The sequence below is a fragment of the Scyliorhinus canicula genome, chromosome 2 (genome assembly GCF_902713615.1).
Source record: "Scyliorhinus canicula chromosome 2, sScyCan1.1, whole genome shotgun sequence".
Classification (NCBI taxonomy): domain Eukaryota; kingdom Metazoa; phylum Chordata; class Chondrichthyes; order Carcharhiniformes; family Scyliorhinidae; genus Scyliorhinus; species Scyliorhinus canicula.
Genome location: NC_052147.1, coordinates 129,486,548 through 129,513,077, shown reverse-complemented (window position 1 = coordinate 129,513,077; position 26,530 = coordinate 129,486,548). Strand labels below are relative to the sequence as shown.

Below are 26,530 nucleotides of genomic sequence, written 5' to 3'. Positions count from 1 at the left end.
TGGTGTGTCAAGCCTATGTGAACCAAGTTCCTCTGCAGCTTAATCAGCTCAGCCAAGATGGTAATAAATTGTACTCCATTAACTGAACAAGAAACTTTGACAAGGTAGTTTGAGCACAGGTGTTATTTCTTTCTATGTTATAGCTGACATTAATTGGAAGGCATCTGGATTTAGCACCTGTGGGTCAGTTATGGTTGCAGGAGGTACTGATGCTACTTTCTCATTGATGTTTTCCCTTCTGACACACAGGGCATTGGAGGTGGAGTACTAGGTTGGATTAATGATTGGCTGACTGACAAAGTAGAGGTTGGGATGAATGGGTCCTGTGGCTGGCGAACTGTAACTAGCCGGTGCTGCATGGGTCAGTCCTCGGACCTCAACTGTTTACAATTTATATAAATGATCTGAAAGCAGGGATAGTGTAACATAGCAACTTACAAGTGTAACATAGCAACTTACAACTTTAGAAACTTACAAGATAATGAATGGCTTGGATAGGATGGACGTAGGGAAGTTGTTTCCATTAGCAGGGGAGACTAGGACGCGGGGGCACAGCCTTAGAATAAAAGGGAGTCACTTTAGAACAGAGATGAGGAGAAATGTCTTCAGCCAGAGAGTGGTAGGTCTGTGGAATTCATTGCCACAGAGGGTGGTGGAGGCCGGGACATTGAGTGTCTTTAAGACAGAAATTGATAAATTCTTGATTTCTCGAGGAATTAAGGGCTATGGGGAGAGAGCGGGTAAATGGAGTTGAAATCAACCATGATTGAATGGTGGAGTGGACTCGATGGGCCGAATGGCCTTACTTCCACTCCTATGTCTTATGGTCTTATAGCAAAATTTGTGGATGATACTAAAGTAAGTGGGAAGGCGGGCAGTGAAGAGGGGATAAAGTTTATGGACAGATGTAGATAGGCTAGGGGAATGGGCAAATTTGGCAAATGGAGTTTAATCTGGATAAACGTGAGATCCATTTTGGCTGAAAAATTAGAAAGGCAAATTATCCAAATGGAAAGCAGATTCAAAATGCATCTGGGCAGAGGGATCTGGGTGTCTTTGTTCATGAATCGCAGAAAGTTGATATGCAGGTATAGCATATAATTAAAAAGGCAAATGGAATGTTAGTGTTTATTGAAAAAGGTCGAGTATAAAAGAAGAGAAGTGATACCATAGCTTAGGATGTTGGTGAGACCACATCTGGAGTATTGTGTCCATTTTGGTCTCCTTATTTGAGGAAGCATGTGGTGGCATTGGAGGCAGTTCAGAGGAGGTTCACCAGATTGATTCCGGGGATGAAAGGGTTGACGTATGAGAAGAGAGTAAACAGTTTGGGCTTGTACTCGCTGAAGTTTAGAAAGCTGAGAGGGGGTCTGATCGAGGTATGTAAAATGCCAAGAGGGATTGATAAAGGTTACGGAGAGCAAATGTTCCTCCTTGTGGGGCAATCTAGGATGAGAAGTCATAGATATAGGTTGAGAGACGGTAGATTTAAAACTGATGAGGAACAACTCGCAGAAGGTGGTTAATGTGTGGAACTCGCTGCCCCATATTGCAGTGGAGTCAGTCATTAAATGGTTTCAGGAAGGAGATGGATATAGGTCCATTTTTAAAAACGGGTGAAAGGGATACATGGAACAGGCATGGAGGTGGATGTGAGACCAAGAAGAGATCAGCCATGATCCTATTGAATGGTGGAGCAGGCCCGAAGGGCTGAATTGCCTACTGTTGCTCTTTAATCCTATGTCCCTATGTTACTCTGTCATGGTTTTGTTACGCTGGTCTGATTTTCAGGCATACTTTTAGGGTGGAGCATGTAGCAGTGCAATACTGTAACTTCCATCTCTGCATATGGAGGGAGTGCTTCCCCTACTGTTGCAGCATCATATGTATTCCCGGAGGTTTCATCACAGGACATGCCACTACAAGCTGCCCACTCCACTGGCCACCAGATTCATCGTCGCGACACATTGCCTTTCCATTGTTCTATCGATAAGGGAATGGTGCAGAGGGACTTGAGGGGTTTCACAGGGCGGCGCAACATCGAGGGCCGAAGGGCCTGTACTGCACTGTAATGTTCTATGCCAATTGGAAAGCAGAAAGACTTCGCACCCAATTGGATGCTGCTTGATTGTCACCAAACAGCCTTTTATCCCCTCTTCAGTATTTGCATCTGTTAAAGACAAATATTCAAAGAAAATGGCAAAGATTGCTGTCCTGATGATTTATCCCCAGGATTGCACAAAACTGTGGCTGGATATTGGTCTTCAATTGCTGAAGACTCCCGGCCCATTAACTTTGCTTCCCCAAGGCCAGGGGCTGCTGACTAGTCTCTTCTGCGCCGGGGTGTGAAAGGGCAGTGCCACAGGCCGCCTGCTGGCTGTGCCGGCCGCATTCTGGATACAGCCCTGTCTCTGGCGCGGGGCTTTGTGGTCCCCATCGCCGCCATGGCGACAGGAGCGGTCCAGCCGGCGTGCCTGCGCGTCCAGACAGAACTCATTGGTTCGCCCCGGCCAGGACACAGACTGCAATTGGCTGTAGCTGGGGCAGAGGCTCCGCCCCCTCCTCCTATTGGTGGTCAGCCGGCTCCACCCATTGGCTGACTGCAGCACGCGACCTGACGGGCGGCAATCTGGTTGGTCCCCGGTCCTCAGCTCATCATCAGCAGCTACCCGCGCGCGGCAGCCCGGAGACAGCTGGAAATGATGGCCGGAGAGCGGGGGTGAGTCCGGGATGGGGGTCCGGGAGGAGGGTGTCCGGGGGAGGTGAGGCCGGGGCTCATTCACGGGGAAATGGGCAACAGCGGCTGCTACACGCCTGCCTGCCGCAGTGCCGGCGTCACCTGGTACCCTGAACATGTCGGATGCGGGTACTCGATCGAGGGATGAGTGACTAGATTCCGATCCTGTTTGTCACCTGACCCAGTATCCCAGCCGACAGCAGCTTCCCTGCACCTCACTCACCCTCTGCGCATCCCCCATCTCCCCCTCCCCATCATCTCCACCCCCCCCATCATCTCCCCCCCCCATCATCTCCCCCCCCCCCATCATCTCCCCCCCCCCCATCATCTCCCCCCCCATCATCTCCCCCCCCCATCATCTCCCCCCCCATCATCTCCCCCCCCCCCATCATCTCCCCCCCCCATCATCTCCCCCCCCCCCATCATCTCCCCCCCCCATCATCTCCCCCCCCATCATCTCCCCCCCCATCATCTCCCCCCCCATCATCTCCCCCCCATCATCTCCCCCCCATCATCTCCCCCCCCCATCATCTCCCCCCCCCCATCATCTCCCCCCCCCATCATCTCCCCCCCCATCATCTCCCCCCCCCCATCATCTCCCCCCCCCCATCATCTCCCCCCCCATCATCTCCCCCCCCTCCCCATCATCTCCCCCCCCTCCCCATCATCTCCCCCCCCTCCCCATCATCTCCCCCCCTCCCCATCATCTCCCCCCCCTCCCCATCATCTCCCCCCCTCCCCATCATCTCCCCCCTCCCCATCATCTCCCCCCTCCCCATCATCTCCCCCCTCCCCATCATCTCCCCCCCTCCCCATCATCTCCCCCCCTCCCCATCATCTCCCCCCCTCCCCATCATCTCCCCCCTCCCCATCATCTCCCCCCTCCCCATCATCTCCCCCCCTCCCCATCATCTCCCCCCCCTCCCCATCATCTCCCCCCCTCCCCATCATCTCCCCCCCTCCCCATCATCTCCCCCCCTCCCCATCATCTCCCCCCCTCCCCATCATCTCCCCCCCTCCCCATCATCTCCCCCCCTCCCCATCATCTCCCCCCTCCCCATCATCTCCCCCCCTCCCCATCATCTCCCCCCTCCCCATCATCTCCCCCCCTCCCCATCATCTCCCCCCCTCCCCATCATCTCCCCCCCTCCCCATCATCTCCCCCCCTCCCCATCATCTCCCCCCTCCCCATCATCTCCCCCCTCCCATCATCTCCCCCCCTCCCCATCATCTCCCCCCTCCCATCATCTCCCCCCCTCCCCATCATCTCCCCCCCTCCCCATCATCTCCCCCCCTCCCCATCATCTCCCCCCCTCCCCATCATCTCCCCCCCTCCCCATCATCTCCCCCCCTCCCATCATCTCCCCCCCCTCCCCATCATCTCCCCCCCTCCCCATCATCTCCCCCCCTCCCATCATCTCCCCCCCCCCATCATCTCCCCCCCCTCCCCATCATCTCCCCCCCTCCCATCATCTCCCCCCTCCCCATCATCTCCCCCCCTCCCCATCATCTCCCCCCCCTCCCCATCTCTCCCCCCTCCCCATCATCTCCCCCCCTCCCCATCATCTCCCCCCCCTCCCCATCATCTCCCCCCCCTCCCATCATCTCCCCCCCCCCCCCATCATCTCCCCCCCCTCCCCATCATCTCCCCCCCCCTCCCCATCATCTCCCCCCCCTCCCCATCATCTCCCCCCCTCCCCATCATCTCCCCCCCCCCATCATCTCCCCCCCCCCCATCATCTCCCCCCCCCCCCCATCATCTCCCCCCCCCCCCATCATCCCCCCCCTCCCCATCATCTCCCCCCCTCCCCATCATCTCCCCCCCTCCCCATCATCTCCCCCCCTCCCCATCCTCTCCCCCCCTCCCCATCCTCTCCCCCCCTTCCCCATACTCTCCCCCCCCTCCCCATACTCTCCCCCACCTCCCCATACTCTCCCCCACCTCCCCATACTCTCCCCCACCCTCCCATACTCTCCCCCCACTCCCCATACTCTCTCCCCCCCTCCCCATACTCTCCCCCCCTCCCCATCATCTCCCCCCCCTCCCCATCATCTCCCCCCCTCCCCATCATCTCCCCCCCTCCCATACATCTCCCCCCCCCCCCATCATCTCCCCCCCTCCCCCTCATCTCCCCCCCCCTCCCCATCATCTCCCCCCCCTCCCCATCATCTCCCCCCCCTCCCCATCATCTCCCCCCCTCCCCATCATCTCCCCCCCTCCCATCATCTCCCCCCCCCCCATCATCTCCCCCCCCCCCATCATCTCCCCCCCCCCCATCATCCCCCCCTCCCCATCATCTCCCCCCCTCCCCATCATCTCCCCCCCTCCCCATCATCTCCCCCCCTCCCCATCATCTCCCCCCCTCCCCATCATCTCCCCCCCTCCCCATCATCTCCCCCCCTCCCCATCATCTCCCCCCTCCCATCATCCCCATCCTCTCCCCCCCTCCCCATCCTCTCCCCCCCTCCCCCATCATCTCCCCCCCCCCCTCCCCATACTCTCCCCCACCTCCCCATACTCTCCCCCACCTCCCCATACTCTCCCCCACCTCCCCATACTCTCCCCCACCTCCCCATACTCTCCCCCCCCGCTCCATACTCTCCCCCCCCTCCCCATACTCTCCCCCACCTCCCCATCATCTCCTCCCCCCTCCCCATCATCTTCCCCCCCTCCCCATCATCTCCCCCCCTCCCCATCATCTCCCCCCCTCCCATCATCTCCCCCCTCCCCATCATCTCCCCCCTCCCCAGCATCTCCCCCCTCCCCAGCATCTCCCCCCTCCCATTCATCTCCCCCCCTCCCCATCAGCTCCCCCCCTCCCCTTCAGCTCCCCCCCCTCCCCCTCCTCTCCCCCCCCTCCCCATCATCTCCCCCCCCTCCCCATCATCTCCCCCCCCTCCCCATCATCTCCCCCCTCCCCATCATCCCCATCCATCATCTCCCCCCCTCCCATCATCTCCCCCCCTCCCCATCATCTCCCCCCCCTCCCCATCATCTCCCCCCCTCCCCATCATCTCCCCCCCCCATCATCTCCCCCCCTCCCCATCATCTCCCCCCCCTCCCCATCATCTCCCCCCCCTCCCCAGCATCTCCCCCCCTCCCCATCATCTCCCCCCCTCCCCATCATCTCCCCCCCTCCCCATCAGCTCCCCCCCTCCCCATCATCTCCGCCCCCTCCCCATCATCTCCCCCCCCCCTCCCCATCATCTCCCCCCCCATCATCCTCCCCCCCCCCCATCAGCTCCCCCCCCCATCATCTCCCCCCCTCCCCATCATCTCCCCCCCCATCATCTCCCCATCATCTCCCCCCCTCCCCATCATCTCCCCCCCCTCCCCATCATCTCCCCCCCTCCCCATCATCTCCCCCCCCTTCCCATCATCTCCCCCCCCCTCCCATGCATCTCCCCACCTCCCCATCATCTCCCCCCACCTCCCCATCATCTCCCCCCCTCCCCATCATCTCCCCCCCCTCCCCATCATCTCCCCCCCCTCCGCATCATCTCCCCCCCCTCCCCATCATCTCCCCCCCCTCCCCATCATCTCCCCCCCCTCCCCATCATCTCCCCCCCCTCCCCATCATCCTCCCCCCCTCCCCATCATCTCCCCCCCCTCCCCCCCTCCCATCATCTCCCCCCCCCTCCCCCCTCCCCATCATCTCCCCCCCCTCCCCATCATCTCCCCCCCTCCCATCATCTCCCCCCCCTCCCCATCATCTCCCCCCCCTCCCCATCCTCTCCCCCCCCTCCCCATCATCTCCCCCCCCTCCCCATCATCTCCCCCCCCCCATCATCTCTCCCCCCCCCCCATCATCTCCCCCCCCCCATCATCTCCCCCCCCCATCATCTCCCCCCCCATCATCTCCCCCCCCATCATCTCCCCCCCCATCATCTCCCCCCCCCATCATCTCCCCCCCCATCATCTCCCCCCCCCCATCATCTCCCCCCCCCCCATCATCTCCCCCCCCCATCATCTCCCCCCCCCATCATCTCCCCCCCCATCATCTCCCCCCCCCTCCCCATCATCTCCCCCCCCTCCCCATCATCTCCCCCCCCTCCCCATCATCTCCCCCCCTCCCCATCATCTCCCCCCCTCCCCATCATCTCCCCCCTCCCCATCATCTCCCCCACCTCCCCATCATCCCCCCCTCCCCATCATCTCCCCCCCTCCCCATCATCTCCCCCCCTCCCCAGCATCTCCCCCCCCCCCAGCATCTCCCCCCTCCCCAGCATCTCCCCCCTCCCCAGCATCTCCCCCCTCCCCAGCATCTCCCCCCTCCCCAGCATCTCCCCCCTCCCCAGCATCTCCCCCCCTCCCATCATCTCCCCCCTCCCCAGCATCACCACCCCCTCCCATCTCTCCCCCCCTCCCCATCATCTCCCCCCCCTCCCCATCATCTCCCCCCTCCCCATCATCTCCCCCCATCATCTCCCCCCTCCCAATCATCTCAGCCCCCTCCCCATCATCTCCCCCCCTCCCCATCATCTCCCCCCCCTCCCCATCATCTCCCCCCTCCCCATCATCTCCCCCCTCCCCATCAGCTCCCCCCCCTCCCCATCATCTCCCCCCCTCCCCATCATCTCCCCCCCTCCCCATCATCCCCCCCCCCTCCCCATCATCTCCCCCCCTCCCCATCATCTCCCCCCCCTCCCCATCATCTCCCCCCCCCCTCCCCATCATCTCCCCCCCCCTCCCCATCATCTCCCCCCCCGCCCCTCATCTCCCCACCATCATCTCCCCCCCCTCCCCATCATCTCCCCCCCCTCCCCATCATCTCCCCCCCTCCCCATCATCTCCCCCCCCCCCCCCATCATCTCCCCCCCTCCCCATCATCTCCCCCCCTCCCCATCATCTCGCCCCCCCTCCCCATCATCTCCCCCCGCCCCATCATCTCCCCCCCCCATCATCTCCCCCCCCCCATCATCTCCCCCCCCCCATCATCCCCCCCCCATCATCCCCCCCTCCCCATCATCCCCCCCTCCCCATCATCTCCCCCCTCCCCATCATCTCCCCCCTCCCCATCATCTCCCCCCCTCCCCATCACTCTCCCCCCCTCCCCATCATCTCCCCCCCTCCCCATCCTCTCCCCCCCCTCCCCATCCTCTCCCCCCCCTCCCCATCCTCTCCCCCCCCTCCCCATACTCTCCCCCCACCCTCCCCATACTCTCCCCCACCTCCCCATACTCTCCCCACCTCCCCATACTCTCCCCCACCTCCCCATACTCTCCCCCCCCTCCCCATACTCTCCCCCGCCTCCCCATACTCTCCCCCACCTCCCCATACTCTCCCCCCCACCCCATCATCTCCCCCCCTCCCCATCATTCTCCCCCCCTCCCCATCAGCTCCCCCCCTCCCATCATCTCCCCCCTCCCCACCATCTCCCCCCCTCCCCTTCATCTCCCCCCCTCCCCATCATCTCCCCCCTCCCCCTCATCTCCCCCCCCTCCCCATCATCTCCCCCCCCCCCCCATCATCTCCCCCCCTCCCCATCATCTCCCCCCCCTCCCCATCATCTCCCCCCCCCCCCCATCATCTCCCCCCCTCCCCATCATCTCCCCCCCTCCCCATCATCTCCCCCCTCCCCATCATCTCCCCCCCTCCCCATCATCTCCCCCCCCTCCCCATCATCTCCCCCCCTCCCCATCATCTCCCCCCCCATCATCTCCCCCCCTCCCCATCATCTCCCCCCCCTCCCCAGCATCTCCCCCCCCTCCCCAGCATCTCCCCCCCTCCCCAGCATCTCCCCCCCCTCCCCATCATCTCCCCCCCCTCCCCATCATCTCCCCCCCCATCATCTCCCCCCCCCCATCATCTCCCCCCCCCCATCATCTCCCCCCCCCATCATCTCCCCCCCTCCCATCATCTCCCCCCCCTCCCCATCATCTCCCCCTCCCCATCATCTCCCCCCCCATCAGCTCCCCATCATCTCCCCCCCTCCCCATCATCTCCCCCCCGCCCCATCATCTCCCCCCCTCCCAGCAATCGCTCCCCCCCTCCCCATCATCTCCCCCCCCCTCCCCATCATCTCCCCCACCTCCCCATCATCTCCCCCCCTCCCCATCATCTCCCCCCCCTCCCCATCATCTCCCCCCCCTCCGCATCATCTCCCCCCCCCTCCCGCATCATCTCCCCCCCCTCCCCATCATCTCCCCCCCCCCATCATCTCCCCCCATCCCATCATCTCCCCCCCTCCCCATCATCTCCCCCCCTCCCCATCATCTCCCCCCCCTCCCCAGCATCTCCCCCCCCTCCCCATCATCTCCCCCCCCCCCTCCCCCCCTCCCATCATCTCCCCCCCCCCCCATCATCTCCCCCCCGCCCCATCATCTCCCCCCCCTCCCCATCATCTCCCCCCCTCCCCATCATCTCCCCCCCTCCCCATCATCTCCCCCCCCTCCCCATCATCTCCCCCCCTCCCCATCATCCCCCCCCCTCCCCATCATCTCCCCCCCCGCCCCCATCATCCCCCCCCCCTCCCCATCATCTCCCCCCCCCTCCCCTCATCTCCCCCCCCCCTCCCCATCATCTCCCCCCCTCCCCATCATCTCCCCCCCCTCCCCATCATCTCCCCCCCCTCCCCATCATCTCCCCCCCCTCCCATCATCTCCCCCCCCTCCCCATCATCTCCCCCCCTCCCCCATCATCTCCCCCCTCCCCCTCATCTCCCCCCTCCCCCCATCATCTCCCCCCTCCCCATCATCTCCCCCTCCCCATCATCTCCCCCCACCCCATCATCTCCCCCCCACCCCATCATCTCCCCCCACCCCATCAGCTCCCCCCCACCCCATCATCTTCCCCCCCTCCCCCATCATCTCCCTCCCCCCTCCGCATCATCTCCCCCCCCCTCCGCATCATCTCCCCCCCCTCCGCATCATCTCCCCCCCTCCCATCATCTCCCCCCCTCCCCATCATCTCCCCCCCTCCCCATCATCTCCCCCCCCTCCCCCCTCCCCTCATCTCCCCCCCCCTCCCATCATCTCCCCCCCTCCCCAGCATCTCCCCCCCCTCCCCATCATCTCCCCCCCCTCCCCATCATCTCCCCCCCTCCCCATCATCTCCCCCCCTCCCCATCATCTCCCCCCCGCCCCATCATCTCCCCCCACTCCCCATCATCTCCCCCCCCTCCCCATCACCTCCCCCCCTCCCCCTCATCTCCCCCCCCCTCCCCATCATCTCCCCCCCCCTCCCCATCATCTCCCCCCCCCTCCCCATCATCCCCCCCCCCTCCCCATCATCTCCCCCCCCTCCCCATCATCTCCCCCCCCTCCCCATCATCTCCCCCCCCTCCCCATCATCTCCCCCCCTCCCCATCATCTCCCCCCCTCCCCATCATCTCCCCCCCTCCCATCATCTCCCCCCCTCCCCATCATCTCCCCCCCTCCCCATCATCTCCCCCCCTCCCCATCATCGCCCCCCCTCCCCATCATCTCCCCCCCCTCCCCATCATCTCCCCCCCTCCCCATCATCTCCCCCCTCCCCATCATCTCCCCCCTCCCCATCCATCTCCCCCCCCCTCCCCATCATCTCCCCCCCCTCCCCATCATCTCCCCCCCCTCCCCATCATCTCCCCCCCCATCATCCCCCCCCCATCATCTCCCCCCCCTCCCCATCATCTCCCCCCCCTCCCCATCATCTCCCCCCCCCCCCATCATCTCCCCCCCCCCATCATCTCCCCCCCTCCCCATCATCGCCCCCCCTCCCCATCATCTCCCCCCCTCCCCATCATCTCCCCCCCCTCCCCATCATCTCCCCCCCCCCTCCTCCATCACTCCCCCCCCCCTCCCCATCATCCCCCCCCCCCCCTCCCCATCATCTCCCCCCCCTCCCCTCATCTCCCCCCCCTCCCCATCATCTCCCCCCCCCCCCCCCCCCCATCATCTCCCCCCCTCCCCCCATCATCTCCCCCCCTCCCCATCATCTCCCCCCCCTCCCCATCTCCCCCCCTCCCCATCATCTCCCCCCACCATCATCTCCCCCTCCCCATCACTCCCCCCCCCCCTCATCTCCCCCCTCCCCATCATCTCCCCCCTCCCCATCATCTCCCCCCCACCCACTCATCTCCCCCCACCCCCATCTCCCCCCTCCCCATCATCTCCCCCCCTCCCCATCATCTCCCCCCCTCCCCAGCATCCTCCCCCCCTCCCCATCATCTCCCCCCCTCCGCATCACTCCCCCCCTCCGCATCATCTCCCCCCCCTCCCCATCATCTCCCCCCCTCCATCATCGCCCCCCCCCCGCATCATCCCCCCCTCCGCCCTCTCCCCCCCCTCCGCATCATCTCCCCCCCCTCCGCATCATCTCCCCCCCCCCCCTCCCCATCTCCCCCCCCTCCCCATCATCTCCCCCCTCCCCATCATCTCCCCCCCTCCCCATCATCTCCCCCCCCCCCATCATCTCCCCCCTCCCCATCATCTCCCCTCCCCCCCCCCCATCATCTCCCCCCTCATATCACCCCCTCCCCATCATCTCCCCCCCCCTCCCCATCATCTCCCCCCCCTCCCCATCATCTCCCCCCCTCCCATCATCTCCCCTTCTCCCCCCTCCTCCCATCATCTCCCCTCCCCATCATCTCCCCCCCCCCCTCCCCACATCCTCCCCCAGCATCTCCCCCCCTCCCCATCATCTCCCCCCCTCCCCCATCAGCTCCCCCCCTCCCCATCATCTCCCCCCCCCCTCCCATCATCTCCCCCCCCCCTCCCCATCATCTCCCCCCCCTCCCCCCATCATCTCCCCCCTCCCCCCATCACTCCCCCCCTCCCCCCAGCATCTCCCCCACCTCCCCCCATCATCTCCCCCCCTCCCCCATCATCTCCCCCCTCCCCATCATCTCCCCCCCCTCCCCATCATCTCCCCCCCCCTCCCCATCATCTCTCCCCCCTCCCCATACATCTCTCCCCAACCCCCTCATCTCTCCCCAACCTCCCCATCTCTCCCCCCTCCCATCATCTCCCCCCCCTCCCCATCATCTCCCCCCCTCCCCATCATCTCCCCCGTCCTCCCCTCCCTACCCATCAGCTCCCCCCTCCCCTCAGCTCTCCCCCCCTCCCCATCATCTCCCCCCCTTTCCCCATCAGCTCCCCCCGTTTCCCCTCATCTCCCCCCCTTTCCCCATCATCTCCCCCCCTCCCCATCATCTCCCCCCCCTCCCCATCATCCTCCCCCCCCCCTCCTCCCCCCCCTCCCCATCATCTCCCCCCTCCCCATCATCTCCCCCCTCCCCAGCATCTCCCCCCTCCCCAGCATCTCCCCCCTCCCCAGCATCTCCCCCCCTCCCCAGCATCTCCCCCCTCCCCAGCATCTCCCCCCCTCCCCAGCATCTCCCCCCCTCCCCATCATCTTCCCCCCCCCTCCCCATCATCTCCCCCCCCCCCCCCTCCTCTCCCCCCCCCCCCCATCATCTCCCCCCCTCCCCATCATCTCCCCCCCTCCCCATCATCTCCCCCCCCCCATCCCCATCATCTCCCCCCCCTCCCCATCATCTCCCCCCTCCCCATCATCTCCCCCCCTCCCCTCATCTCCTCCCCCCCCCCCCCATCATCCCCCTCCGTCCCTTCTGTGGGCAGCAGGGTAGCACAGTGGTTAGCACTGTTGCTGCACAGCTCCAGGGTCCCAGGTTCGTTTCCCATCTTGGGCCACTGTGTGCGGAGTCTGCACGTTATCCTCGTGTCTGTGTGGGTTTCCTCCGGGTGCTCTGCTTTCCTCCCACAGTACAAAGACGTGCTGTTAGGTAGATTGGCCATGCTAAATTGCCCTTGGTGTCAAACAAAAAGTAGGTGGGGTTACGGCGATAGGATGGAGGCTCTGGCGTGCTCTTTCCAAGAGCCGGTGCAGACTCGATGACCCGAAGCCCTCCTTCTGCGCTGTAAATTCTATGATTCCCCATCATGCCCCCATCCGCCCCTTCAGGCCTTCCCCGTCGCTCCCCCCATTGCCAACCCGGTGGCTCCCCCCATTGCCCACCCGGTGGCTCCCCCCATTGCCCACCCGGTGGCTCCCCTCCCCCCCCCCCCTTTGCCCACCCGGTCTCTCCCCCCCTTTGCCCACCCGGTACCCCCCTTTGCCCACCCAGGCCCTCTTCTCCCCCCCCCCCTTTGCCCACCTGTCTCTCTCCCCCTTTGCCCACCCGGTACCCCCCTTTGCCCACCCAGGCCCTCTCCCCCCCCCCCCCCCCTTTGCCCACCTGGTCTCTCTCCCCCCCCCCCCCCCCCTTTGCCCACCCGGTCCCCCCCCTTTGCCCACCCGGTCCTTCCCCCCCCTTTGCCCACCCGGTCTCCCCCCCCCCTTTGCCACACCGGTCTCCCCCCCCCCCCCCCCTTTGCCCACCCGGTCCCCCCCCCTTTGCCCACCCGGTTCTCCCCCCCCCCCCCCTTTGCCCCCCCGGTCCCCCCCCCCCCCCCTTTGCCCACCCGGTCCCCCCCCCCCCCCCCCCTTTGCCCACCCGGTCCCCCCCCCCCCCCCCCCCTTGCCCACCCGGTCCCCCCCCCCCCCTTGCCCACCCGGTCGCCCTCCCGCCCCCCCTTTGCCCAGTCAGTCAGGCCCTCCCCCCCCCCCCCTGCCCAGTCAGTCGCCCCTCCCGCCCCCCCCCCCCCCTTTGCCCACCCGGTCGCCCTCCCGTCCCCCCCACTTTGCCCCCCTCGCCCTCGCCCCCCCCCCCCCCCCCCCCCCCCCCCCCCCCCTTTGCCCACCCGTCGCCCTTCCCCCCCCCCCCCCCCTTTGCCCACCCGTCACCCCCCCACCTTGCCCACCGGTCCCTCCTCTCTCTCCTCTCCCCTCTCCCCCCCCCCCCCCCCCCCCCCCTTTGCCCACCCGTTCCCCCACCCCCCTTCCCTCCCCTCCCCACCCCCCCCCCCCCTTGCCCACCCGTCCCTCTCTCCCCCCCCCCCCCCCCCACCTTTGCCCACCCGGTCCCCCCCCCCTTTGCCCACCCGGTCCCTCTCCTACCCCCCCCCCCCCTCCCCCCCCCCCCCCCCCCCCCCCACCCCCCCCCCCCCCCCCCCCCTTGCCCACCCGTCCTCTCCTCCTCCCTCCCCCCCCCCCCCCCCCCCCTTTGCCCCCCCGTCCCCTCTCCTCTCCCCCCCCCCCCTTGCCCACCCGGTCCCTCTCCTCCCCCCCCCCCCCCCCTTTGCCCACCCGGTCCCCCCCCCCCTTGCCCACCTGGTCCCTCTCCCCTTTTCCCACCCTGTCCCGTCCCCCCCTTTGCCCACCCGGTCATTCCACCCCCCTTTGCCCACCCGGCCCCCCCCTTTGCCCACCCGGTCGCCCACCCCGCCCACCCGGTCGCCCACCCCGCCCACCCGGTCGCCCTCTCTCCCCCCCCCCCCCCTTTGCCCATCCGGTCGCCCCCCCCCCCCCCCTTTGCCCGGCCCGTCGCTCCACCCCACCCGTTTGCGGCAGGTCCGTTGTTCCACCTCCCCAGCCCTCCTCAGCGCCTTTGGAAAAGGTCAGAAAACTTTAGTGTCGAAGTCCTCTGATTGTTTTAGGAGGAATGGAACATCTTCAGGAAGGAATTTGCAGGTGAGTCTGTTTCCAGCTGAGTGCAGCAGGCATCGAGGACCGGGGGCAAATCCTTAAGAGTGCATGTGGCAGTCAGTGACCTCTTGGCCCTGGCAGGATCAACACTGGGATTGGGTCAGCTCCACATGATGTGCATTTCTCCTGTTCACAGATGTCTGCGCAGAAGGGGTGGCCCATATAAAACCGAGCCAGCAACAGACCTGACCCACTGGAGGCTGTCTAATGTTGAGGGTAGACAGACCTGGAGATATATCGATTACAGAGATGCAGAAGACAGGCCTCAAACAATGCTGGAGCTACATTCATTGGGTCTCAACACTGTACGTATCTGTAGTGTAAGGAATTAAATGTAATCTTACTGAAAAAGCAAAGTCTGGAGTGACATTGAAAACAAAAACTCATTGGAGTCTCTTTCATCATCTGTATTCATAGAATTACAGAATGATACCGACCAGGAGGAGGCCATTTGGTCTATTGTGCCTGTGCTACCCAGTTAATCCCAATCATCACATCTCTGTAAATCGGCCACCATCAAGTATTTAGCCAGACCACAACTCAACATATAAAAAGTTTTGTCTCCTCTGATCCTTTTGTCAATAATCTTCTGTCAAGCTGTATCCTCTGGTTACTGACCCTTCTGGCACTGGAGAGTTTCTCCATATTTCCGTTTCTTAAAATCATCCATGATTTTTGAACACCTCTATCAAATATCTTTGCTTTCTCTGCTTTAAAAGCAACTTCCCTAGTTTCTCCACATAACCACTTCCTTCATCCCTGATAACCTTCCAGAAAATCTCCTCTGCTCTCCAAGGCCTTGACATCCTCCTAAAGTACAGTGTCCAGAATTGGATACAATACACCACCTATGGTATAACCTACATTTTCTAAAGGTTTAGCATAATTTCCTTGCTTTAGTACTCTGCAACGCTATTGATGAAATTTATGCCAAAGGTGGGTTTTAGAACATAGAACATTACAGCGCAGTACGGGCCCTTCGGCCCTCGATGTTGCACTAACCTGTGAAACCATCTGAAGCCTATCTGACCTACACTATTCCATTTTCATCCATATGTCTATCCAGTGACCACTTAAATGCCTTTAAATTTGGCGAGTCTACTACTGTTGCAGGCAGGGCGTTCCACACCCCTACTACTCTCTGAGTAAAGAAACTGCCTCTGACATCTGTCCTATATCTACCACCCCTCAATTTAAAGCTGTGTCCCCTCGTGTTGGGTCATCCCCATCCGAGGAAAAAGACTCTCACTGTCCACCCTATCTAACCCTCTGACTATCTTATATGTCTCTATTAAGTCACCTCTCAGCCTTCTTCTCTCTAACGAAAACAACTTCAAGTCCCTGAGCCTTTCCTCGTAAGACCTTCCCTCCATACCAGGCAACATCCTAGTAAATCTCCTCTGAACCCTTTCCAAAGCTTCCACATCCTTCCTATAATGTGGTGACCAGAACTGCACGCAGTTCTCCAGGAGCGGCCACACCAGAGTTATGTACAGCTGCAGCATGACCTTGTGGCTCCGAAACTCAATCCCCCTACTGATAAAGGCTAGCACACCATATGCCTTCTTAAAAGCCCTATTAACCTGGGTGACAACTTTCAGGGATTTATGTACCTGGATGCCGAGATCCCTCTGTTCATCTACACTACCAAGAATCTTGCCATTAGCCCAGTACTCTGCATTCCTGTTACTCCTTCCAAAGTGAACCACCTCACACTTTTCCGCATTAAACTCCATCTGCCACCTCTCAGCCCAGCTCTGCAGCTTATCTATGTCCCTCTGTAACCTATAACATCCTTCAGCACTATCCACAACTCCACCGACCTTCGTGTCATCTGCAAATTTACTAACCCATCCTTCTACACCCTCTTCCAGGTCATTTATAAAAATGACAAACAGCAGTGGCCCCAAAACAGATCCTTGCGGTACACCACTAGTAACTGAACTCCAGGATGAACATTTGCCATCAACCACCACCCTCTGTCTTCTTTCAGCTAGCCAATTACTGATCCAAACCGCTAAATCACCTTCAGTCGCATACTTCCATATTTTCTGCAATAGCCTGCCGTGGGGAACCTTATCAAATGCCTTACTGAAATCCATATACACCACATCAACTGCTTTACCCTCATCCACCTGTTTGGTCACCTTCTCAAAACATTCAATAAGGTTTGTGAGGCATGACCTACCCTTCACAAAACCGTGTTGACTATCGCTAATCAACTTGTTATTTTCAAGATGATTATACACCCTATCTCTTATAACCTTTTCCAACATTTTACCCACAACCGAAGTAAGGCTCACAGGTCTATAATTACCAGGGTTGTCTCTACTCCCCTTCTTGAACAAGGGGACAACATTTGCTATCCTCCAATCTTCCGGCACTATTCCTGTCGACAAAGACGACATAAAGATCAAGGACGACATAAAGATCAAGGACAAAGGCTCTGCAATCTCCTCCCTGGCTTCCCAGAGAATCCTAGGATAAATCCCATCTGGTCCAGGGGACTTATCTATTTTTACACTTTCCAAAATTGCTAACACCTCCTTGTGAACCTCAATCCCATCTAGCCTGGTCGACTGTACCTGAGTATTCTTTGTTTTGGTTTTCCCTGCCACGTTCAAAGATTTGTGAACATGAGCTTTCAAGTTTCTTTATTCCTGCACTCCCTTTAAAATTGTACCATTTGGTTCATATTGTTCATGTGTCCTACATGTATGAGTTCACATTTCTGTGATGAAATTCATCTACCATTTCATGGCTATGTTTATGGCCTCCTGAAGTCTTTTCCATCCTCCTCATTGTTTACTACATTTCTGATTTTGTCATCTTCAAATTTTGAAGTTATGCCCTGTCCAAGTTATTAATAAGTACGAAAAGAGTCAGTGGCCCTAATACTGACTCCTGGTGAACACCAATGTATAAACTGGACCAGTTTGACAAACAACCGTTTACTAATATTCTAAATTTTGTGACATGCAAACCGTGATCCTCACCAATGGAACCACCACAGACCTAATATGTATGGAAACAGCATCATCACACCAACGCTTATCCCCATCTTCACTCCACCCCATCACTCTGAAACCCCCACTTGAATGGAGCTAACCTACTGGACAAGTGGGAAACTGTTCAACCTCCGTCACCTCCAAGCCAGAACCAAGACCACCTCAACCTGGACGACGCCTGTGTGTGCGCACATTCAGAGGCCAAGCTACAAACCATCCTCGATGCATTCACTGAGGCATATGAGAGAATGAGCCTCCGGAAACCTGCTCCTGCTGCACACAGCTGCCCCCTGATCATCAATATCCACAGTGAGCTCTTAAACAACATTTCCCATACTTCAGCCTCCTCCTCAGTGTGAGCAGACATTGACGACAAAATCCAACATCCAATGCACCAGTGCAGTCTTCGGATGCCTGAGGAACAGCACCAGGTTCGTGGTCTACAGAGCAGACGTGGTCCCCACCCTCCTGTATGCATCAGAAACATGGACAATGTACAGCAGACACCTCAAATCCTTCGAGAGATACCAAAGGTTGGCACGGTAGCACAGTGGTTAGCACTGTTGCTTCACAACGCCAGAGTTCCGGATTCGATTCCCACTTGCGTTACTGTCTGTGTGGAGTCTGCACTTTGTCCCCGTGTATCCGTGGGTTTCCTCCGGGCGCTCCGGTTTCCTTCTACAAATGCCAAAAGACACGCTTGCTAGGTGAATTGGACATTCTGAATTCTCCCTCTGTGTACCCAAACAGGCACCGGAGTGTGGTAACTAACTAGGGGATTTTCACAGTAACTTTAGTTGGGTGGGAGGGTGATCTGTGAGGAGGATGCAAAGATGCTTCAGCGGGATTTGGACAGGCTGAGTGAGTGGGCACAGGCTTGATTGATGCAGTATAATTGGATAAATGTGAGGTTATCCATTTCGGTAGCTAAAATAGGAAAGCGGATTATCATTTGAATGAGTGTAAATTGAGAGGGTGGATACTCAGCGATACCTTGGTGTCCTTGTACATCAGTCGCTGAAAGTGAGCACACCAGTACCAGCAGGCAGTAAAGAAGGCAAATGGTATGTTGGCCTTCATAGCGAGAGGATTTGAGTACAGGAATGGGGATGTTTTACTGCAATTATATAGGGCATTGGAGAGGCCACACCTGGAGTAGCGTGTGCAGTTTTGGTGTCCTTATCTGAGGAGGATGTGGTTGCTGTGGAGGGTGTGCAGCGAAGGTTTACCAGGTTGATTCCTGGGATGGTGGGACTGTCATATAAGAGACTAAATCGGTTAGGATTATATTCATTGGAGTTTAGAAGAGTGAGAGAGGATCTCTTAGAAACTTACAAAATTCGAACAGGATTAGACAGGGTAGATTCCCAATGGCGGGGGAGTGTAGAACTAGGGGTTTTTGTTTGAGGATAAAGGGTAAACCTTTTAGGACTGAGGTGAGAAATTTCTTCGCCCAGCGAGTGGTCAATCTGTGGAATTTGCTAATATCACTTTTCCCCAAACGCTTTTCCACTGTAATATCCTCCACTTGTGCCACTCATTCCCGAGAATGAGGTCCAGCTTAGAAGGCTCTTTCCTTCCTGGTTGATCTAGAAACACTGAACAGGAAAGTTCTTTACAATATTCATGGCCTTGTTGTGCCAACACAGAATATTGAGAATCTGCTGGGTAAGGAAAACAATAACTTTATTAAAAAAGGTCTAACTGGGAGGTCTACAACAGAGAGCAAGATCATGTGACATTGCATCACTTCCAGTGATGATGTATACAATGTCTCATTAGCATATCACAAAGTTCGTTAGAATTAACTCCTTATACTGCTATGCGTTTGCATCCATTTCAGGAATTCCTCGTGTTCTTTGCCCTTTTGATTGCTGCTATGCTGTTTATATTTGGAGACATGGTCCTTCATTATCACTACTTTTTTTTTTATAAATGTTTTTATTCAGTTTTCATATTTTATATTGAACAAATTACAAATTGTTAGGAGAGAAAAAAAAAACAAACACGCAAAAATTAACATACATATTTACAGGTAAGCATCTTCGTAGTAGTAACTGCACCCCCCCCCCCCCCCCCCCCCCCCCCCCCCCCCAACATGTTTATTTAGTTTGGTTTTGGGCCTTAGCTAGCCATCCAAATCCCGTAACGAACCTGTAGCCCCCCCCCCTCCCGCTACCTTCCCCCGACTATTCTTCCTCTTGTACATTGGCCACAAATAGGTCCCGGAACAGTTGCATGAATGGCTCCCACGTTCTGTGGAAGCCGTCGTCCGCCCCTCGGATGGCAAATTTGATTTTCTCCATTTGGAGAGATTCCGAGAGGTCGGACAGCCAGTCTGCAGCTCTGGGCGGTGCTGCTGACCGCCAGCCAAACAGGATTCTACGGCGGGGGCGATCAGGGAGGCAAAGGCAAGGGCGTCCGCCCTCCTCCCCAGGAATAGATCTGGCTGTTCTGAAACCCCGAAGACCGCCACTATCGGGCATGGCTCCACCCTCACTCCCACCACTTTGGACATAACCTCGAAGAAGGCTGTCCAGTACTCCACGAGTCTGGGGCAAGACCAGAACATGTGGGCGTGGTTGGCCGGGCCTCTTTGGCACCGTTCACATCTGTCTTCCACCTCCGGGAAGAACCTACTCATACGGGTTCTTGTTAAGTGGGCTCTATGTACCACTTTTAGTTGCGTCAGGCTGAGCCTTGCGCACGTGGAGGTGGAGTTGACCCTATGCAGTGCCATTATCACTACTTAATCGTTCTTGAATTTTATTTGAGTTTGTCTGCAAATTTGCTCCTCTATCTCTTTCCCATTATTTAATGGCCTATAGTATGCTCTCTAGTGTGATAGCTCCTCAATTCTTTTAATCAAACTCAAATAACTCTAATTCCTTGACTACATCATCCATCTCCACTGCTTTAATAGTTAATTTGATCAAAGTTGCCTGCCATTTCATTTATCTGCCCCGATCATTGCTGAATATCCTGTGGACAGGAATATTCAGTTCCTCACCCTTTACTTATTTGAGCCTGGTCTCTTATGTGGCGACTTGCACATGCAGCTGAACAAGCTGATTTACTACAACACGTGCATTTTTATGCACATGTACTTTAAAATCTACCTTAATTAAACTGCCTGCATTTTCCCTGTTGTCTGAACTCTTCTATTCCTGAACTATTCTTTAGGCGAGGCAAAGAGCACTCGAGTTGTTATCTGTTCACTCTTTTTCTCCTCTCTAATGTTCATTCACGTGTCCACACCCCTGCCAAATTTGTTAGAATTTTCCCCCACAGTACTCGCTAACCTTTCCATGTGATATTGGTCGCAATACTGCTCAGGTATCCACCTTTAACAGATCCTGGAACTGATCCCAATGCCTCAGGAATCCGAAACCCTTCCCTCCTGAACAATTACACCAGCCTCATGCTCATCTGTTTTATCCTCTGCATCTCATACTTAGTTACATGTAGCAATTGGATTAATTCAGAGATCGCAATCATTGAGGCACTACTTTTTAATTTCCTCCCGAGCTCCTGAAAGTCTGACTACAAATTCTCAACCATTTTCCTATCCATGTCAGTGGTTGGACCATAAGATTTAGGAGCTGAATTAGGCCATTCAGCCCATTGAGCCTGTTCCACCATTCAACCACGGCTGACGTTTCAAATCCCCATTCTCCTGCCTTCTCCCCGTAACCCAGTCCCGTTATTAATCAAGAACCTATCTATTTCTGGCTTAAAGACACTCTGATTTGGCCTCCACAGCCTTCTGCAGCAATGAGTTCCACAGATTCACCACCCTCTGGATGAAGAAATGTCTCCTCATCTCTGTTTTACAGGATCATACATTTAGTCTGAGGCTGTGTCCTCGGGTTCTACTAGTGGAAACATCTTCTCCAAGTCCACTCTATCTAGGCCTCTCAGTATTTTGTAATGGTTCCGATGTGGACTACAGCCCACGACTTCTCTATTTCTCTCCATCCCTTCAAAATTGCCCCTTCACCATCATCCTTTGCACTGCGTCAGGGAGCAACACAACACATGGGGGTCATACCAGTTGTTGAACACTCACCACTATTCTTAGAATTCCCCCTATACCAAAAAGGGCCGACATTCTAAATGGTGAACAGGGATTCTCACTCCCTGACTCCGATGTAGGCTTCGGTGGGTGCTATTCGGGACAAACTATATTTTCAAGTTATCCCCCGGTATAACCCATACCTTCACCGAAGATTTCATCTACTTGCCACTTAGCAGCACCGATCATGGGTCCCGCATTGCTAAGTAAGTAAAGTAGACTTAGGAATAACCACTGTTTCAGGTTAAATTAAGTTATTTTATAATATTTTTTCTTAAAAGCTGCAATCACTTTCTTTACAGAAAGGTAAAAGGATCTTGCTTCTGGATCCTTCTGGTTGGTTGAAGGGACCTTCAGGCCCAACTTGACAATTAATCTTCTTTAAAGTCTGGTCTTCTTTAGATGTATTCACTGGTGAGCTCGGTTGCTATGTCTTGATCCCATGTACTGAGCTATGACAGCTGGCTATCTCTGAGCTGACTCTGACTCCTATTTAAATTCTAGTCTTCCTTAGATGTATTAGCTGATTTAGCTCGGCTGCTATGTCTTATCTTTCCCATGACCGAGCTGGCTGTAAGCTGACTCTGCTTCTCTTGTTCCTTCTCTCCCAGTTCTGGTTCTGCTCTGGTCTTTGGGTTTATATTCTCTTTCTAACAGTTATTAAGTTTTTATGACTTTATTGTAAAGTAACTTATTTCACTTTGATTGTAAAAAGTATCTTTGATCTAAACATTCTAATACAACTAAGTATTCATTTTGGGCATGGCCTCAGCCCTCAGATCTGATTACATTGTCCTTTGTGATGTTCAAAGTTCCTTTGTGATTTTCAAAAATGCTTTGGTTTGAATAGGTGTTACTTTTAATTCCTGTCATTCCTATAGTTTTATTTTCCAATTATTTCTTCAGCTCATAATTTTGACTTTGATTTTGGCTTTAAATTATGTTTCTCATAGACTTTAATTTTCTTTAATTTACTTGGTGTTACCAGAATTTCACACCTAGAAATATCACCAAATTCAACTGAACCTCATCCTTTCCTTTCCAGCTGCTTGCTAAGAGTTAATTTCAATGAAGGTGTGAAACATTGTTTTTAGCTGTATGCTAAAATCCACTTGTTTATTACTTGAAAGACCTGCCTGTTTTAAACATTCGTCACTTAATTCAACTGAAACCTTCATCCATGCTTTTCCAGATAGTTACTTTCAATTAAGGTGTGAGCCATTGTTTTTAGCTTCATACAAAAACCCTGTGTGTTTGCTTGGGAGAAGGAATCTGCATTTTATAATCCTGCTCTTTGCAGCTGATGTTAACCCTTCGTGGGATCTTGCCCTGTATTCTCTAATGTTTCTCTCAGACCAGATATTGCCAGACGTCCATGTTTCAAATGACACATCTTTCCATATTTTCAATTACACAGTGGGTATAGAAACACCATTTTATTCCCGTAATTATGGAACCCTTTTGAGTTGTGTTTTTCTGTGTCTCACCTTGGCCTGTCATTTGCCCCATGATGCTGTGGCTATACTGTAGGCTGCACTCCCCCACGGTGCCATTATCCTTGCTGACAGTCAGCATTTTATTTGCAACGTTTTGAATGATTTAATTGGCAGTGACTGTTTAAACCATTATCCTGTAGCTATGTTGGGAGTATTGTTACCAAATCCTCGTGGATTGCCCTGTGGTCTCCAGGAATTAAATATTAATCACCCAGGGCACTGCTGTAAGCATTGTGGGAGACAAATGATAGCATTAAAAACATTGTTTTTTCAAAGTACTTTGAATTATCAAAAAAACAACAGGAAAGGAAGGCTGCTTGACTCCAGCCAAAAGTCACCAGCTGAAATAAGAGTATTATCTTTCCAATTGGTGTGGGAAGCGGGTGCGGTCCAATGATGCATGTGCCAAGCAAACATTGGCAGGAACATGGAAGTGTGGCTGGAGGTCCTGTGAGTAAACCTGAATACATCCAATCAGAGTTGAAAACCCAGTTGGAATATAACCGAGAAGGGATACTGAATCTGAACACGCAGGGTCACTGGAGTAACATTAATAGAAATGCAATTCTTAACACACGATGCAGATTAGGAACAGTTGCTGTGAGGACCCTCCATTTCAGATCAATGAACTTGAGGTCAGAAACGTGCCAATGCTGAGAGGAAAGAGCACACGAGAACCAATAGGGAATATAGTGGTGTTATGGTAATAGCACTGGACTAGTAACTCAGATTAAGAAAAATGCTTTGCGGACTCTGGTTAAAATCCAAGAAAGCAGCTGGTGGAAATTAAATTCAATAAAGAAATCTGAAATGGAAAACCTAGCCTCCATGAAACTTCCATCAATTGTCATAGAAAGCCCATCTGGTTCTCTAATGTCCATTGCGGATGGTCTGGTCTAAATGTGACTCCAGATCTACAGCAATATCGTTGATTCTTAACTGTTCTCTGAAAGCCTAGCAAGCCACTCGCTCAAGAACAATTAAGAGACAACAAATGCTGGCCTTGCCAGCGATACCCAAATCCCAAAGAGTGAGAGAGAGCTGGATTAATGCATGTCACTATCGAGCCGACAACAATATGCAGGACAAAACCTGGAAGGAATTACTGAACCTGTTGGTAAGGAAGCTAGCTGCCATCAGTACCCTTTGGGGATATTACTGAGCCTAGCAGCTTGGTTCATATCAGTAAAAATTCTTGCTTTCGCTTTGGGAGTGCAAATGTTAAATCTCACCATAAAGTCTTCAACCTCATAACCTGTCCATTTATTTATTTATTTATTTATTTTTTGCAATATCTTTCTCACTGATGAAAGAAAAAGGAAACGGCAGCAGTAATAATCGAGGATTTAAAACAAACTGGATACCTTGAAGAAAAAGTAAAACGTGACCCAGCATAGGAGTGCCCTCTGAAATCAACCAACTTATGCCATTCTCAACCAGACATGAACAGTTCAGAAATGGCAAAGATCTCAAATTGTCATTTATAAATATAATTTTGTATATAGAACTAGAGATTAAAATTATACATCACGACCCAGCATTACGAGTTCCCCTCATCTTTTTCATTTGCAAGCCTGTTTTCCAGATGTTATGAATCAAAATTGTATATTTAAGCTGCAAATTTCTGGGGTGGGGCAATGCTGAAATAAATCAATGTGTATCGTGTCTTGATGTTTCAGAGTAAATTTACCAGGGATTTATCAAGTGCTGGTGCACCACAAGAGGCAGTTCTACAAGGAATGAGGTTTTATGCACAATTACAGGCGGAGGATGGACATTGGGCTGGTGACTATGGTGGACCACTCTTCCTTCTACCAGGTTAGTCAGCAACATTATGGAAATGGACCTTGGATACACTTCTATCGGGCACTTGTTTCTGAGGCCAGGGAAAGGAATTTGCGGAACAAATAAATCCACCTTGAAGCCCAATATTTCCAATGAAGATGAGACCACAACAACTGGAGAGGGAACTGAACTGTTGAGGTGTAATGTATAGTGTTGGTGTATAGGCTTGGGGTTTGAGGGATTCATTTTGATCTTTTTGTATCTCCCTGCATCACACCCCATATCTCATCAGGAAAAGTAAGGAGAGAGAAGCAAGAGGAACATCATCTACTTTCTTGACGCTTTCTATTTTGTCCAGAGATATGTCTTCCATGTTTTCTGATGGCGTGACTGAGATTGGGAAATGAGGAACTCGAATAATTGTGGCGCAGTCCACGTTAACCCCAGAAGGATAGTTTCAATTTTGGGAATGGACCGTTAAATATAATGATTTTCACAAATCAAAAACCGTTCTTTCTCCTTTTTAGGGCTCCTGATTACATGTCATGTCGCAAAGATATCGCTGACCGAGGCTCAGAAGAAGGAAATGGTTCGATATCTGCGATCAGTGCAACTTCCAGATGGAGGCTGGGGTTTGTAAGTACAAATAAATTTGTTACAAGTTACAACATTGAGTAGAGATCAAGTTTGTTAATGACCTGATCTTGCGTTTGCACCCCTTCTGTGCCACCTTGTGCTGCAGACTGGTCTAACCTAGGGAAAAGAGGTGAAGGGCTCACTTACTGAACCGTGCTTCACTGATTATTTGAATTCCTGTGCCATCCAAATAATATATAATGGACCAGAATTTACAGTCCTTGCACAAAATCAGTATTTCCTGCAAAGAGATGCTAGCAATTCACTCTGAAATGGGAGTAACAAGGTGATAGATGCCATGTTGGTGTGAAGAATGGGGTTTAGTCACATTGCAAGATCCAATTCTGATCATTCCTTTTCAACTCCACACTCTTTATAAAGAGGTCAGGTGGCACAGTGGGTCCCTGCCTCAGAGCCACAGGTTCCACTTTCAAATTCCACTTCAGAACTTGATGGTCATGGAAAGTGTGGTCACAACATTGCCAAACAGGTTGATTATCAATTACATCCTTCCTATAATGTGGCAACCAGAATTGCACAGAGTACTCCAGGTGTGGCCTCATCAATGTTCTATTCAGCTCCATCATGACCTCCCTGCTTTTGTAATCTATGCCCTGATTGATATGCCTTTTTCACCACCCTATTAACCTGCCCTTCTGTCTTCAAAGATCTATGGACAGACATGCCACGGTCCTTCTGTTCTTCGGAACTTCCCAGTGTCAGACCTTTCATAGTATACTTCCTTATCAAATTACTCCTTCCATAGTGTATCGCCTCACATTTTTCAAGGCTAAATTCCATCTGCCACTTACCGCCCATTTGACCATGCCATCTGTATCTTCCTGTAACCCAAGGCACTCAAACTCACTGTTAACCACTCAGCCAATCTTTGTGTCATCCACAAATTTATTGATCCTACCCCTACATAGTCATCTATGTCATTTATAGAAATGACAAACAATAGGGGGCCGACCACGGATCCCTGTGGTACATCAATGGCTTCCAGACACTAAAGCAGCCATCTATCATCACCCTCTGTCTTCTACAGCTAAGTCAATTATGAATCCACCTCATCAAATCACCCTGTATCCCATGTGCTTTTGCCTTCTTAATAAGACCTGGGACCTTGTCAGAGGCTTTGCTGAAATCCATGTAAACTACATTGACAGCACCACCCTCATCTATACACTTGATTACATGCTCAGAAAATTCAATCAAATTTGTTAGGCCTGACCTCCCTCTGACAAAGCCATGCTGACTATTCCT

The 26,530-nt window shown here is 55.3% G+C and overlaps 1 protein-coding gene across 2 annotated transcripts in view; it reads left to right on the top strand.

Annotated features, from left to right (window-relative positions):
- The first annotated feature begins 2,646 nt into the window (after positions 1 to 2,646).
- Positions 2,647 to 26,530, top strand: part of lss (lanosterol synthase (2,3-oxidosqualene-lanosterol cyclase)) — a 99,163-nt gene continuing 75,279 nt past the window's right edge. The window contains exons 1-4 of one of the 2 annotated variants that reach the window (XM_038786549.1): positions 2,647 to 2,719; positions 14,401 to 14,569; positions 24,523 to 24,661; positions 25,156 to 25,264. In XM_038786549.1, coding sequence (XP_038642477.1) covers positions 2,700 to 2,719; positions 14,401 to 14,569; positions 24,523 to 24,661; positions 25,156 to 25,264 — 437 coding nt within the window. In that variant the 5' untranslated portion in view covers positions 2,647 to 2,699. Of the gene's footprint in view, positions 2,720 to 14,142; positions 14,250 to 14,400; positions 14,570 to 24,522; positions 24,662 to 25,155; positions 25,265 to 26,530 lie in introns of those variants that run through there. The other variant, XM_038786538.1, reaches the window with a different exon arrangement.